Source organism: Podarcis liolepis (assembly GCF_965112155.1).
Source record: "Podarcis liolepis genome assembly, chromosome: 8".
Lineage (NCBI taxonomy): Eukaryota > Metazoa > Chordata > Lepidosauria > Squamata > Lacertidae > Podarcis > Podarcis liolepis.
This window is the reverse complement of record NC_139560.1, coordinates 16405809-16422161: the sequence shown is the minus strand read 5'-3', so window position 1 is coordinate 16422161 and position 16353 is coordinate 16405809. Positions and strand designations below refer to the sequence as shown.

Genomic DNA, 16353 nt, shown 5'->3' with positions numbered 1-16353 from the left:
CAACTCAGAGGCAAGATGGCACATGAGGAAAGAGTGGTCACTGTAGCCATCCCATTTTCTGCCCAGTATACTTTGGGCCAAGGGAGACTCTACATCCTGACCCACTTCTTATTATTTTATTATGTATTGTGGCTTAGGGCCCTCGTATTTACGGGACCGCCTCTCCTGCTATGCCCCGCAGAGGGCCTTAAGTTCCATGAATAATCATAGTTTAGAGGTCCCGGGCCCTAAGGAAGTCAGACTATCCTCCACCAGGGCCAGGGCCTTTTCAGTGATGGCTCCGACCTGGTGGAATGTTCTGTCCCATGAGACCAGGGCCCTTCAGGATTTAACCTCCTTCCGTCGGGCCTGTAAGACAGAGCTATTCCGCCTGGCCTTTTATTTGAATTCCGTCTGGCCTTTTATTTTCCTTCCCTTCCCTTCCCTTCCCTCCCCCTCCCCTTTTACGAAGATTACCTGCTCTGAGACCCCACAGCTAATTCTCCCCTGGCCTCCTCGCTGGCCCAAGTAGGACCAATTCAGCCAGCTAGCCCTGGGGATTATCTAATACTTATTAGATGGATTTCCCCTAAATTGATTTCTGAACTTTGAATTTTATTGTTATTCATGTTTTTATACTGTATTTTATGCTGCTTTTACAAGTATGTGTTTTAAATTTGTTGTTAGCTGCCCTGAGCCCAGTTTTTGAACCGGGAAGGGTGAGGTATAAATTAAAAAATATTTATTTTTTATTTATGATTGTTTGTAAGCCAGTTTGGGTGGCACAGAAACACAAGCAATCGATGTCAAAGGACACCAGACATTCGCAGTCATGGAGTTGGTTTGGCCACCCCTCATTCTACATCCTGCAGGATATAGGAGAGCTTGGACTTATTATTGGACTTAGAATTATTGGAGGTAACGGCGAGAGGAGGTAGCTGGGTTTTAACATAAGAAGAGCTCTGTTGGATCAAGTCCATGCAGTCCAGCACCGTGGTCTCACAGTGGCCAAACTATAGAAAGCCAGCAAGCAGATCCTAAACGTGGCAGCACCTTCTCCAGCTGTGATTCCCAGCAAATGGTATTCAAGGACATACTGCCTCCAATAGGCAGGGAGAACAATGCCCACCGATTTCAGTGTGTCTACTCTGAGTAAAACTTGGCTGGATACAACCCAATGTGCTGGGTTAAATGGCAGAACATGGGAAGCTACTGAACCAGGCAACCATGATTGGTTTGCTTGTGTTTGTCCACACTGGTACTGTGCCCCACTTTTTTTGGTAGGGACGCAGGTAGCACTGTGTTCTAAACCACTGAGCCTCTTGGGCTTGCCGATCGGAAGGTCACTGGTTCAAATCCCCGCGACAGAGTGAGATCCCGTTGCTCTGTTCCAGCTCCTGCCAACCTAGCAGTTCGAAAGCACACCAGTGCAAGTAGATAAATAGATACTGCTGCAGCGGGAACGTAAATGGCATTTCCGTGCACTCTGGCTTCCGTCACGGTTACCCGTTGCTGGCCACACGACCTGGAAAGCTGTCTATGGACAAACGCCGGCTCCCTTGACCTGAAAGCGAGATGAGCGCCACACAACCCCATAGTCACCTTTGACTGGACTAAACCGTCCAGGGGTCCTTTACCTTTCCCTTACTCATAAAACCCCAAAACGGTGTACACAAGGTCCCATCCAAACCCTGACCAGACACAGACAAGCTTAGTTTCAGCTAAGGACTAGGGAACCTAGGGCCCTCTCCACAGGTTGCTGGATTTCCAACTCCCACCAGCCCCAGCCAGCATGGCCAATGGTCAAGAATGATAGGAACCGTCATTCAACAACATCAATAGGGCCACAGGTTCCCCAACTTTGAGCCAGGTGGTGGCCTCAGGTGCCTTCAAACCATGTACTGTTCAGGTGTCCTATCTATCTGCCCCCCAATCACTTTGTCTTGCCTATGCTATGCCTCTCGCCCTGACCTAGCCACTGTGATCCAAGCGATGGTCACCTCCAGGCTTGATTATTGTAACTCACTCTACATGGGGCTGCCCTTGAGACTGACCCAGAAACTCAGAATCCCGTGGCGATACTCCTTATGGGGTCCTCGCCGTGGGATCACATTTACCCAGTGCTATACTACCTGCACTGGCTCCTGGTGGAGTACAGGATCAGGTTTAAGGAGCTGGTTTTAACCTTTAATGCCCTATACAGCCTAGGACCATAGCTGTCAATGTTTTCCCTTTTTTAAGGGGAATTCCCTTATTCCGAATAGGATTCCTCGCAAGAAAAGGGAAAAGTTGACAGCTATGCCTAGGACCCTCGTACCTATGGGACTGCCTCTCCTGGTATGTCCCACAGAGGACCTTACGGTCTTTAAATAAAAACATCTTGGAGATCCGAAGCCACAAGGAGGTTAGACTGGCCTCGACCAGAGCTAGGGCTTTTTCAGCCATGGCCCCGATCTGGTGGAACGCTCTGTCACAAGAGACTAGGGCCCTGCGGGACTTGACATCTTTCTGCAGGGCCTGCAAGACGGAGCTGTTCCACCAGGCCTTTGGCCAAGGCATAGTCTAACCCCCTTTCTCCTTCTGTAATCTTCATAGAACTCTAACCTGATGGTTGCCATTAATTTGATTCTGAATTGATTCTAGAATGTATTTTAATTAATTGACTGTGTGATTTAATGTACCCTGTGCTATTTTTACCTGTTGTTAGCCGCTCTGAGCCTGGCTTTGGCCGGGAAGGGAAGGCTACAAAATTATTATTATTATTATTATTATTATTATTATTATTATTATTATTATCATCATCATCATCATCATCATCATCATCATCATCATTATCATTTGCAGTTTTATCTCCTGCAAGCTCTGCCATTGTAGTTCAGCTTCATTCCACTGAGACTGGTATCTCCAAGACCCTGAACTTCCTGCCCGCAATAATTCAGAACTGACAAGATGATAACAAGACTCCATGGAGTTACTTTCACTAAATAACCTACAGATCATTTGATTATTTATTATTATTCCAAACTGCCCTATATCTAGTTTAGATCCACAGACAGGTATACAAATACTGTTTCACAGTTTCCTTGAGAACGTGCTTATCCAGATTTGTTTATCACCGCAAACCTTCCGCTATGCAGCAGAGAAAATATAATTGCAAACATTTTAACAAAGATTAAAAAAAAAAAAAAGCTTTCTGCTATTGGTTCTGACCTATTTCTTTCACTTTGACTGGAAGGAAGCAAGCAGTTAAAGGAACACTGTTGAAACTCCAAGCTCTATAAATAGAGTTTCCTTGGCAGCTGTCTCAATGGACTCATTTTTAAAGACGACCTGTATACTTCTTCTTAACCGCCTCCCAAATTATCCTTGTTAGAATGTAAAATAAGAAACGCAAACACCTTACACCACACTAAGTCAAGACATTGTTGCTCCTATAATAACCATGAGAGATGACAGCCTTGACCTCTTACTGTGCTGGCAGCAATCAGTATATCATCCCCATACTGTTCAAGTACAGGACATATTGTCCAATCCAGAGTTTCCCAACCTGTTAACACTTTGGGTACCACATTTTCCTGCTTCCTTAAAGTTAGAGGCACAATTCACCTGACAAACACACTGTAAGTATCCTCCTGCAAGATAGCCCAGCTAAAACTACTCTTAGCATCCCGCTCGCCCCTTCATCCAGGAATGGGGATGCTCCTGGAAGGTCTGTCCTCCTCCCAGAGGGGAGGGGTTGTGAGCGGGAGCAGCTTCCCGCAGCTCCTGATTGCTTCTGCTGCCGCAGCCAAGCCTTCCAGCTGACCAATAGGGCTGGCTGGTAGGCGGGGCTAGACACATTTAAACAGCTGCGGCAGCGCTCAGTTCGCAGTCGGGTTCCTGCTTGCATCGGATCTCCCACCCTCCCTCCCTTTTAGGTCAGCTTCCTTTGCGTATTGACCTTGCTAGGACTTCAGTTGGTTGCCTTGGTTGCCCAAGGGGCCTGGTAGGACTTTTTTATCCGTTTGGCAAATTGGCACCAGCCTCTTGGTTTTTCCGCCTACCTCGTAGCAATTCGTCACAACTTTCTGGTATTGGTGGTTAGGCATTGGAATATGTGTGCTGTGTTGGAGGATTGGGTATGCGCCATCATCTACCCCTCTCTTTGGGGTATTCTGTTAAAGGAATCCGGCGGTCATGGATCCTGTCCGATGCCCTGCTGGTGGCTAGGGCCATGGCACAACCCCCAGCGAAGTCAGGGGAAGCTTCCAGTTATATTTGCATCAACAAGCTCCTCCCATTGGTTGTTAACCCTGATGAGTGGGATGGAGTCATGTATTGCTGTTTCATCCAATGCCTAAGCCAATACTACTCACATGCTGTAACCAATAATAGTTGTGGCCTAATTTTGCGCATTAACCTAAAATAATGTGTCTTGGTGTCTTATTTATAATCCTATGCAGGTGGCGGGTCCTCAACTCACAAGTCCTCCTTCTCCCAGTGCATATGAACTCTCCTATGAGCAGCACTGAAGAATCCTGGTGCACTGGTGAACCTGTGGCCCTACAGGTGCAGGGGGACTACAATTCCCATCAGCCATGGCCAACAAGGCCAACGGTTAGGCATTACGGGACCCGGAATCCAAAAATTCCTCTATTAAGGCCACAGGTTCCCCAGCCCCTGGTCTTCTGGGATTAATGCAGGGAAGTGGTAGCAGAGGTGGATTTAGCCCAGCTTCTGGAAGCAGGTGGTAAGACTCTAGGATGCTGCCAGAGCCTCACACCTCCTTCCCAAAGCCTTGCACCTCCCTTACCCAGCTTTGGGAAGGCACATTGAGGGCTGGAGGTGGTGTCCACTGTTGGCTTTGCACAGGGTGCCATATTACCAAGGTCCACCCCTGTTGGTGGCAAGGGAAAATAGAAGTTTGGCTAGGAATACTTGGGGACCCCTGTGCATGGGCTGATCTTGCTTCCAAAGGCATAGAACAATCAATGGACCCAGCTTGGTGGCTTGATCTTAAGAGATACGCTTCCACACTTCTCAGTTTGAGAAGTACTACATGCCTAGAAGGTACATTTTATCATATGTGGTGGGATTGCAAAAAGGCAAAAGTTTATTGGGAAATGATATATAATGAGTTGAAGAAAATGTTGAAAATAACTTTTGCAAAAAGAAACCCCAGAAGCCTTTCTACTAGGTATCTTAGGCCAAGATATACCGAAAGAGAAGAGGACTCTATTTATGTATGCCACTACAGCTGCGAGAATATAGATTGTACAAAACTGGAGAAACACCAACTAAAGAACAATGGCAAGAGAAGTTGATGAACTATGCAGAACTGGCAAAAATGACAGGCAATGAGAAAAAGACAACAGTGAGTTTGAAAAAGAATGGGAACCATTTCTATTATATTTGCAGAAACAAAGAAAGTCTATAGACTTGATGGCAGGATTTAAATAAACATTCATATCATTAATATTAGAAAATGTGTAGAAGATAGAGAAATAATATGGTGTAGTTATATTCATCTTTATGTTTTTAGGTTAGATGTTATTGTATAAATATGTTATTAGTACTTTTTCTTTTAGGAGGTAGCAAGGTGGGTGAAAGGAGAAACAAACCAGAAGCGGAAGTTGGGGGAAGCCTAGGAGGGGAGGGAGGAAGGAATGAATACCGTAGATTCCAGCGTATTACGCAACTGGGCGTACTAGACGGGGGTCATCTTATAAGCCCAGTCTTATACGCTGGGCAGCAGCAGTGGGTGGGCTCCGTGCTGGGGTCATCTTATACCTGGCATATAAGACGACCCCCGACTTTTTAACCTCTTTTCCAGGGTTAAAAAGTCGTCTTATACGCCGGAATCTACAGTAGTAAATGTTATGGATATGAGATGTATGTAATGAATGAAAAAGAAAACTGAATACAATTTTTAAAAGAGAGTGAGAGAAGTACTATATGCCTCAAATGTTCTGCTTCCCAACTGCAAGGCCCTCTTTCAGTCTTCCCCACCCTAGTGCCATCCAGACGTGTTAAGCTACAACTCCTTGGTTATTGGCTATGCTTCCTAGGGCTGATGGGATCTGGAGTCAAAAACAGCTGGAGGGCACCAGGAAGTTTGGAAGTTTGCCCAACCTGAATGCCAAGGGTGGTTCTTTTTCACGCAGCTTGAAATATTTCCTGTTGCTATTTGGAGCAGAGAGTTTAAGAAACCAGTTCAAGAATACACACAACAAGGTACAGCCCCTGGATTAAACTCGCTCTTCCTTGAGCAGAAAGAATGGGGAAGTAGACAAAGAAAACAGAGAACAGGGAAGCTAAAATGCAAATATTTCTATGCCCACAATCACAAATTCACTGTCTTGTCCACAAAGGTGTGTTTGTGCCTGAATGAACTGCAGATTAATTGGTCGTTTAAATGTGTGAATCCAACCCCACTAGACAACAATTTCTTATCAGCTCAACCAACAATAATTTCCTAAAGAATTCAACAACAAAGCATTAAGTATTGGCCCAATTAGGACAATCAATAAACCAGCCAAGATATTTACAAGCATTTGGGCATGCACACAGCCTGTTAGTCCTCCTGTCACACAAGCTAAAAACAAACCAATATGTCTTTCATTAGCCACTGTTTCCCACTCTATCCAAACAAGAAAAAATGCTGCCACTGACACCAACCTCTGAGCAAGTCATGATATCAAGCCAGCTTCAAGCCATGGGTCACCATCCTGGCTTGTTCTTAAGATGGAAACAATCTTTTCCCAGCTTGAAATGGTGTTTAAGTAGGGCTGCCATACATCCGAATTTTCCCACTGCAGTCGGCAGCAGCGTCCAGGCGGAAATCAGGAAAATGTCCAGGAAAATCTGGATGTATGGCAGCCTATATTGGCAGTGCCATTTTTTGGCCGTTTCCCCATAAAAATAGCTCAACATTTTCACTGTTTGAAATATGCTAAGGCTAGATTAAAGCTTCCTTTTGGCTCGTGGGAAGAGAGGTGCAAAACTGCTAAGAGCACGGACAAACCAAGGCACATTCATCTCCACTTATAAAGAATACACATTTGTCCCATTGAACTAAATGGGGCTTAGTTCTGAACAGGCATGCAGGGGATACACATACATGTGGATTAGCCCTAGGCTTCAATTGAGAATGTAATTTACTGCCATGTACAAGTTAAGATTGGGACGCGGGTGGCGCTGTGGGTTTAAACCACATTCGGGGTGCGCTCCCGTTGCTCGGTCCCTGCTCCTGCCAACCTAGCAGTTCGAAAGCACGTCAAAGTGCAAGTAGATAAATAGGTACCACTCCAGCGGGAAAGTAAACGCCGTTTCCGTGCACTGCTCTGGTTTGCTAGAAACAGCTTAGACATGCTGGCCACATGACCCGGAAGCTGTATGCCGGCTTCCTTGGCCAGTAAAGCGAGATGAGCGCCGCAACCCCAGAGTTGGCCACAACTGGACCTAATGGTCAGGGGTCCCTTTACCTTTACTTACAAGTTAAGATCTTTCTTTACACAAGGCCTTTTGGTTGACTTAAGTTTATTTCTCTTGTTTTAGTTTACTCCTTTTTAAAGCTGTGTGATTTGCTGGTTGTTTTCTTTTTTTAAAAAAAGTACTGTTCTTAACTTGGAATTGAGTTCTATCTCGGCGGTCTCATGTGTAACTGAGAGGTAAGATAAAAAATGTAAACAAATAAATCCCAGTCTACAGAAATTAGAGCAGGCATAGGCAAACTCGCCCTCCAGCTGTTTTGGGACTACAATTCCCATCATCCCTGACCACTGGTCCTGTTAGCTAGGGATCATGGGAGTTGTTGTCCCAAAACATCTGGAGGGCCGAGTTTGCCTGTGCCTGAATTGGAGTATTTATTGTCTCATTGGAATGAGTCCAGGACAGTGTAATACTATTTATGTAATCCCATTTATGTTTACTCAGAGTAAATCCCATTGCATTCAGTGAGGTAAGTTTACTGAAATAAAAACTGCACTTTCGTTTTTTCCCCTATGACAATTCCCACAGCAGAAGAGATAAGCCACTCATTTCAAGTTAAAAACACCCGGTCTCTTCAGCAGTGGAAACATGCCTATCCCATTCAGATATGTCCCTTCTTTGGATCCAAACCAATGGGACCACCTTTCCTGTTGTAGCGCGTTGCAGCGCCAAAGTGGTGGAACAAGCTGACTGGAGGTGTATCCAATTGGGTTTTACAGAGAGAGAAAAGACATAAAGCCTACCATTTTAGACTGGCTTTTAAAAAGCATTTATTTTCCAGAAACAACTTAGAACTAGTTCACTTTTTTTTACACATTCATATGTTTTTATACTATCTTTTGCAGAATATTGCTCTTTTTTCTTTTTTTGCCCACCTTCAATTTTAATTCTAGGGCTTATGTTCACAAGCTGGGATTCTACAGTTCAGCATGTCCAAAGGGCCTTGGGGCTTGTATTTTTCAAACAATGCCCCTTGTTGCTTTTGAAACCGAGGAGACTTTGAAAATAAGATTGCCAATATTTACAAAACCTCACGGGTATGGGTAAACCATTAGGGGTACCTGAAGTACTTGTTTGAGTCTCAGTCACAACATTTTTTAAATGTTTTAAACTGATTGTATCATTTTGCACTTTTATATTGTTTTATATTGTTTGTATTGTGTGTATAAATAAATTTTAAAAAATTTATATGTGATAAATTTTTTTAAAGAGTTTGCCACTATTGGCATAAGAAAGATAGGCTCCTCTGATCTACAATGAAATGAAAAAGGTACTTAAATGTACCTTTCCTAAAAAACCAGAGGCCTTTCTCTTGGGCATTGTCGGCCAATTGGTGACAAAGAAAGATAGAATTTTTTTTATGTATGCCACAACAGCAGCAAGAATACTTATTGCAAAGTATTGGAAGACACAAGATTTACCCACTGTGGAAGAATGGCCGATGAAAGTGATGGACTATATGACACTGGCCGAGATGACAGGCAGAATCCGTGACCAACGAAAAGAGACGGTGGAAGAAGAGTGGAAAAAATTTAAAAGCTATCTTAAGGACTACTATAAACTTAATGAATGCTAAAATGTTGTGGTTTCCAGAAGCAAAAGGGTACAGGGATACAAGGCTAGACTATAAAAGAGGACTAAGATGATAGAGATTGGAAAGTAACAATTGGGAGTTGCTAGTTGAATTATGGACATTGGGATGCAGAGAGGGGGGGTATGGGGAAGCCCAAGAAAAGAGATTTATGAAAATATGTTTGAAATTATACGTGTATGTTTGTCATTTTTAGTGTTTGTTTGTTTTTCTTAAAAATGTTGTAAAATCAATAAAAATTTTATAAAAAAAAGAAAGAAAGATAGGCTCCTCATTTTCTGTTCCTTCCAGAGAAGAGAGCTATGCTAAAAGTTGAGTCTACAAAATTTCATTTAATATTTCAGGATTAACGGCAGAGGGAGAGACAAAGAGAACTGACAGAAACAGAGAGAGACAAGAACGAAGGTGATTTCTACATAAAATGATGAAGGTGGCAGAAAAAGGGAAGAATTAAAATAACCTGATAACTATTCTAAAATTAATATTAATGATTATCATTGTTTTGTTTCAGTCCATATATTACCAGCGTATTGGTTGTTCGTTCATATCTGGGCCAATTCAGAAAGGAATTGTGTTTAAAGCCCTAAACAGCTTAGGCCCAAAATTATCAGGGAGACCTTCTTGAGGGCTAAAATTCAGCAAAGGGGACTCTCTTAGTTGTTCCTTCACCCTCAGAAGCTCAGGAATGATGATGGTGGCCTAACAGAGGGCATTAACTGGGACATCCCCTAAGCTATGGGATCCCTCTCCCTCGGTTTACAGCATGTAGGCAAACTAAGACCCGGGGGCCGGATCCAGCCCAATCGCCTTCTAAATCTGGCCCATGGACGGTCCGGGAATCAGCGTGTTTTTACATGAGTAGAATGTGTCCTTTTATTTAAAATGCATCTCTGGGTTATTTGTGGTGCCTGCCTGGTATTTTTACACCTCTGGGTTATTTGTGGGGCATAGGAATTCATTCTCCCCCCCCCCAAAAAAAAATAGTCCAGCACCCCACAAGGTCTGAGGGACAGTGGACCAGCCCCCTGCTGAAAAAGTTTGCTGACCCCGGTTTACAGCTTTGGTTATACGCTGAAGATACAACTCTTCACCCTTGCATTTGACGCTTGAGATATACCGTGAGATACAATCAATCATTTTATTTGTATGTTGCCTTTCCAAAGTTAAAACTTTGCTCAAGGTGGCTTACAATGTATATAAAAAACCATAACTACAAACATAAAAGCAGTTGTAAATAATAAACAAAACTTCAAAAATTACACAACCAAATTGAACAACTTCCACACAAATCCAAAACAAAGATACAAAAAATGTGTATCAACAGCAACTGTACCCCACGCCAACAAACCCCCCCAACAACGCCCCAACCCAAGGTGAATAAATAAGCTGTTAGCATGCATGTTTGCATGCATATTTGAAAGCACCTCAAAATGTGCATTACATGCAAACAACATGGTGCTGAACAGACAGAGGTGCAATTACGTCCATAGTTTGCCATCCTAAGTAATGCATGCATACAAGATGCAAATCTCCTACACAGGATCAGGGCAACTGAATGTAGATGTTGCTGAACATCCCAGAACTCCCACCAGCCCCAGTAAGGATGGCCAGCGGACAGGCATAATGGGGAGATGCAGGTCCACAACATCTGGCAGAGTCAGTGTTTCCCCACAACGGAGAACTGCTTTGAGCAACTTTTCAGAAAATATCATAAGCTGATGGTGGTATACTTAAGATACCTTGTGTGAACTGTTCCTGATGCTGTATTTTACATTGTTGTGATCTGCAACCTTATGGTGAAGGCAGGTATTAGATATATTATTATTATTATTATTATTATTATTATTATTATTATTATTATTATTATTATATCGTAGGCCCCAATTCACAAAGGGCACCTACAAGGCCCACAGGCAGTAATGCAGAATTCGCCCAACACCCCAGAATAATATTTATGTGAAGTATAAGTAATGGCGGGCAAGTTGTCTTCCTGTCTGCTTGCTCACCATCATAGGGTTTTTCCAGAGAACAGGGATGCCAACATGAATATAATGGGGGGGGGGGGGCAGGTAAGCCCCATCCCACATAATCAATCACAATGTGTGGCACTTGCACACAACATTTGAATGGCAATGCCCATCAACTTTTTGGCGGGCGGCCCCCTCAAATGTTTTACTGGGGGAGCCAAAGGCCCCTTGGCCCCTAGGAGTTGGTTCCCATGTCACCAAACAACCACCAATAATTTTTTGAGGCCCCCCCCCTGGGCCCCCGTTTGAAAAACCATGGCTCGAACCTGCTTCACAGGTTTCAAACCCTCTTCCTGAAAACTCCCTTCTGTGTTGGACATTACAGAAAGGAGTTGTCTAACTTCCAAGGCCCCATGAACAAATTGCTGCTCAGGTGCAGCTCATCTGATGCAGCTGTGCGGAAATCCTGGAGACCGGGCCTTTTTGGATCCCTAAAACCAAACAGGCCCTCTGCTATTGGCGCTATTTAATTGCCGCATATCCCCAAATCAGCCGCAAAACCTGAACCTTAGCGTATTTTTAAGGCTCAAGAGCTTACACAGAGCCCAACTTTGTGAAGCTGGGTAATGGGAATAAGATTTGTAAGAAGAGTACTTGAAGATGTTGAAAAGCGCCACACTTGTCATGTATTTTTTTTCTTTTAAGTGGTATCTAAGGACGTCAGAAAACCATTGGTGTGAGGGCAGAGGGGCAGCTACAGAGATACTAATGCAATTAATTTATTATTATATTATTATTATTATGGGGGGAGCATGCAGCAGGACAGAGGGGGTTTTCTATCAGAAACTACCTTTTTTACAGCAAGGCTGCTGTTTCTGACAGAACCCCCCCATTCTGTGCTGCATGCTCCCCCAAAATAATAATAATAATAATAATAATAATAATAATAATAATAATAATAATGGCTTTCAGAGAGGGGGCGGGCAAGGATGGGGGAAGGGAAGCAGCGATGCATCTCCGACCAGGTTTGATGCTTCCACTGGCAACCCTTCCTGGCATGCGTGAGAAGGGGCAGCGGCGGCGTTGACCCTTTTTTCGGGCACATGACGACCCACCCCCTTCCGCTTGCAAAAAGCGCCCATTCCTGTGCCCAGCCCATCGCGAGCATTTGGAACATTTTGCAAAAGTGGGCTCCTTCCCTCGTCCCTCTCCACCTGAAGGATGCCTTCCCACCCCCACCCCACACCGCTTCCTAGCCCAGCTGGGGCTTCGCCTCCTCCAGGTGAGCGCCAAGGAAAAGAAATGGAGGTGGGTGCAAGGAAGGCGGTGCATCAGGAAGCAGGAGCGGCCGCCCCTGGCTTTGCAGCCCTTACCTTCCACAGCCATTCTCTCAGAGCTTGCTTAGGGCATGCATAGTTCGCCTGCCAAGGGATGCTGCTTCTGCTTCTCCTCCTCCTCCCCTCTTCCCCACCCCTTCTTCCTCCCTTTCTTTTTTCTTCCCCCTCCACTGTTTTCTCTTTTTTCCTCGTCTGCAACCAAAAGAACAACCTGCAGCAAGAAAGGGTTAGCCCCGTTCCCGGTGCAGGCTGGGAAATGTAGTCTTTTGCCCGCAGCTCGGGCGAGGCCACAAGACCCTCCATCTGCTCGCTGCAAAGGCGGCTTTGCTGCGCATGCAATGCCCAGGGCGCGCGAAGCGAAGCGGGAGCGCCGGGTTTGGAAGGGTCCCGCGACTGCAGCTTATGCCTCCGTGGCTCTGAAAGCTTTTGGGGGTCAGAAAACTACAAATCCCGGCACGCCGCGCTGCGAGGTTTTTCAGGGCGACCTGGCGTGGGGCTGTTTGATTGAGGACTTCCTCGTCAAATTGGAGGAGGAGACAGGTAGAGAGGAGGCAAAGCGTGTCGGGCGCAGGAGGGGAAAGGCGGCTAACTAGGGCAAGAAATCTTGCCAGGCTGGAGGAGCATCTGTCGCTTCTGCGTGGCTTCACTGCAGCTGCTAGAATGCAAAGGGATCCCAAAAAACCCAACCCAAAAAAACCCAACACAGACACAGGACTCTGTTTCAGCAAATATCATTGGGAGAGGGAATTGTTACTGTTAACAACAATATCTTCTGGTGTATGGAGACAGACAGACAGGTCGTTTATCCACAGCCAGAGGAGGAAGGAGCGCAGAGAGCAGAAACGCTATGGTGCACCTGTACCTGCAAAACCGGACACCTTCACCTGCCCCACCTGCAATAAAACATGTCTCTGTTATCTACAGCCCCAGCAGGCACTGTAACTCTCCAACAGTTTGACTTCACCTTCCATTGTCTCCCAAGACGGATGGATGCCAATAATAACAACAGTACAGTGGTACCTCAGGTTACAGATGCTTCAGGTTACAGACTCCACTAACCCAGAAATAGTACCTCGGGTTAAGAACTTTGCTTCAGGATGAGAATAGAAATTGTGCAGTGGCGGCGCTGTGGCAGCTGGAGGCCCCATTAGCTAAAGTGGTGCTTCAGGTTAAGAACAATTTCAGGTTAAGAACAGACCTCCGGAACAAATTAAGTACTTAACCCAAGGTACCACTGTACAGACTCCGCTAACCCAGAAATAGTACCTCGGATTAAGAACTTTGCTTCAGGATGAGAATAGAAATTGTGCTCTGGCAGCACGGCGGCAGTGGGAGGCCCCATTAGCTAAAGTGGTGCTTCAGGTTAAGTACAGTTTCAGGTTAAGAATGGACCTCCAGAACGAATTAAGTTCTTAACCCGAGGTACCACTGTAATAATAATAATATAGTATAGTAATAATAATAATAATAATTTGTATACCGCCCTACACCCACAAGTCTCAGGGCAGTTCACAACATAAAAACCCAGTATAAAAGCACAAAATATATTTTAAAAATGAAATAATATTAAACATATATTATGTGTTGTTTTACTCTAGCCTTCTGCTAAATTAAATGAATCCCCTTTGTTGCCTCTCAAATATCAAGCTATGTAGAATGTTGTGTTCTTTGCAACAGAGGCTTTTAATTTATTGTGCAGCACTAAATGAGTGAATGGATAACGTGTTGAGTCAAAACAGCCTTCCCCTTTCACACGCACCCACCCACCTCTCAAAGTAGCCCTGCAGAATTCTAACCAGGAAAATGTAGAAATCTTCTAGTGTGTATTTTATAAGACCGTCAGAATTATTTGTTTTTATTTATTTGCTTTTTACCCTGCTTTTCGCTAGACGTCTCAAAGTGGCTTGCAGAGGGTGGGAAAAGAAAAAACATCAACACTTGTGTGGCTGCTTTTCTCCATCTGCAAGCCAAACGTTCCAGTTTTAATAATAAATGCTTGATTTTTGGCTACCGCTCTTTAAATATAAAAATCTGCCATTGACTTGCAGACCTGCCAAAGCCGTGTCAGGAGGTGGAAGAGGCTCAGAACAAGAGAGACATCTCGCAAGGAAGGCTTAGCTGTGCAAAGTCTGGCACACAAACATAGCGGTGGCTGATGCTGACAGAGTGGGAGGGCAGAAAGCAGGGAGGCCAGCAGTAGATGGCGCCAGAGGCAAAGAGAGGCAGAGCCAACTACTTCAGGCTTTGTTCCCATCCTACGCCTCCCCGCTGGGTTCTACAAGGGCAACTCTGAGACCAGAGCCGGCCCAGTCATTAGGCAGTGTGAGATCACTGCCTCAGACGGCAGACCTCCCCCCCCCCCAATAATGGCATTCCCAAGAGTATGCTGCCTCTGCCAGTGGCTCTGACTTTGGGCAAGATCACATCCATTTGGGATGAGATGTCACCCCAAATCAGCATAATCTTGCCAGAAATCGACGTTGAAGGAGAAGGAGGAAATTGACAGGCACTGCCCCACCCTGGACTGGTTTCAAGTAGGAAGGCAGGCAGGTGGGGCTGACTGAGGGCAGACTGGGGTTGGGGAATGAGCTCCTCATTCTCCCTGACCGACCCTCCTCCACTGCCGCAGGCCTTTCTGTTGTCCAGTTGTGCCACAAACTCCCATTGTCTGTGCCACTAAAGGCTAACATTAGCCAGCCATGTTTAAAAGCAATCTTCATCCTCCATCTGTTTGGGCTACAACTCCCACAATCCCTGACCACCAGCCATGCATGGTGCAGGTTTTGTCTCTCTGGGGTCTGATGTGGGGTAAATACTGCCTGGCAGTAGTGTCTTTTACTGGCCTCTAAAGTAAAAACGACACGGGTGGCACTGTGGGTTAAACCACAGAGCCTAGGACTTGCCAATCAGAAGATTGGCAGTTCGAATCCCCACAACGGGGTGAGCACTCATTGCTCGGTCCCTGCTCCTGCCAACCTAGCAGTTCGAAAGCACCTCAAAGTGCAAGTAGATAAATAGGTACCGCTCCGGCGGGAAGGTAAACGGCGTTTCCGTGCGCTGCTCTGGTTTGCCAGAAGCGGCTTAGTCATGCTGGCCACATGACCCGGAAACTGTACACCGGCTCCCTCGGCCAATAAAGCGAGATGAGCGCCACAACCCCAGAGTCAGCCACGACTGGACCTAACCTGGATGGTTAAGTCCAGTCGAATTTGACTATGAGGTGCAGCGCTCATCTCTGTTTTCAGGCCAAGGCAACCAGCGGTTGTCCACAAACAACTTTCCGGGTTATGTGGCTAACATGACCAAACCTGCTTTTGGTGCACAGAGGACTGGGATGAGTGCCAGAGTGCACGGAAGCACACAGTATCTGTTTATGTACTTGTGCTGAAATGCTTTCGAACTGCTAGGCTGGCCTCTACAAATGCTCTGCTCCTATACTTGTAAAGAGAGCAAATATTCCAGTCCCCAGATCTCCAGTGCCCTCTCACCCAAAGGAAACTAAATCCTGGCCTCACTGTTCTTGGAACCTCTTGTTCCTCAGGGAAATGGGGAGCGCACAACAATACCATCGTGCCAAAGTGCTTCTGAGAAACAATGCAGAAATCTGATATAAAAACCATGCCTTTGTTTGCATATATCCTGGAAAGGACAGAAAAAAGGTGCAATCCACCTTTTCTTTCCAGCGGCTTCCTACTGGCTTCATTTCTGCAATTATGATCTCATCACCCGCTGCTTGGAAGTAAACAGGGTTGCTGAACTTGCTTACTGCACTTTGTAATGCAGATGCTTCTGATAGATTGCAAATCCCCTAGGGCAGGAAACAAGTTTTTTCCATGTGCTCTTTAAACCACTAGGTGCACCTGCAATCTATTAGCAATATTAATTGCAGTGGGCCGGAGATGTTCCCATTCTACAATCTCATCAAAACATTGAAATAATAAAAACCTTGGGCACTTGTTCAAGCACAGATCATGTACATTCCATTACAAACAAACGGGCAGAAATCTTG

At 45.2% G+C, this 16353-nt stretch overlaps 1 protein-coding gene across 7 annotated transcripts in view; it reads right to left on the bottom strand.

Annotated features, from left to right (window-relative positions):
• The window catches only part of SAMD12 (sterile alpha motif domain containing 12), a 205191-nt gene extending 192594 nt beyond the window's left edge, over positions 1-12597 (bottom strand). For 2 of the 7 annotated variants that reach the window (XR_014529102.1, XM_083517093.1), the window contains exon 1: positions 12381-12539. Coding sequence is in view for 4 of the 7 variants with exons in the window: in XM_083517093.1 (XP_083373219.1) it covers positions 12381-12393 (13 nt within the window). In the remaining 3 variants the exon portion in view is untranslated. Of the gene's footprint in view, positions 1-12380 lie in introns of all 7 variants that reach the window. The other 5 variants (XR_014529103.1, XM_083517096.1, XR_014529101.1 and 2 more) reach the window with 4 other exon arrangements.
• Positions 12598-16353: the final 3756 nt, after the last annotated feature.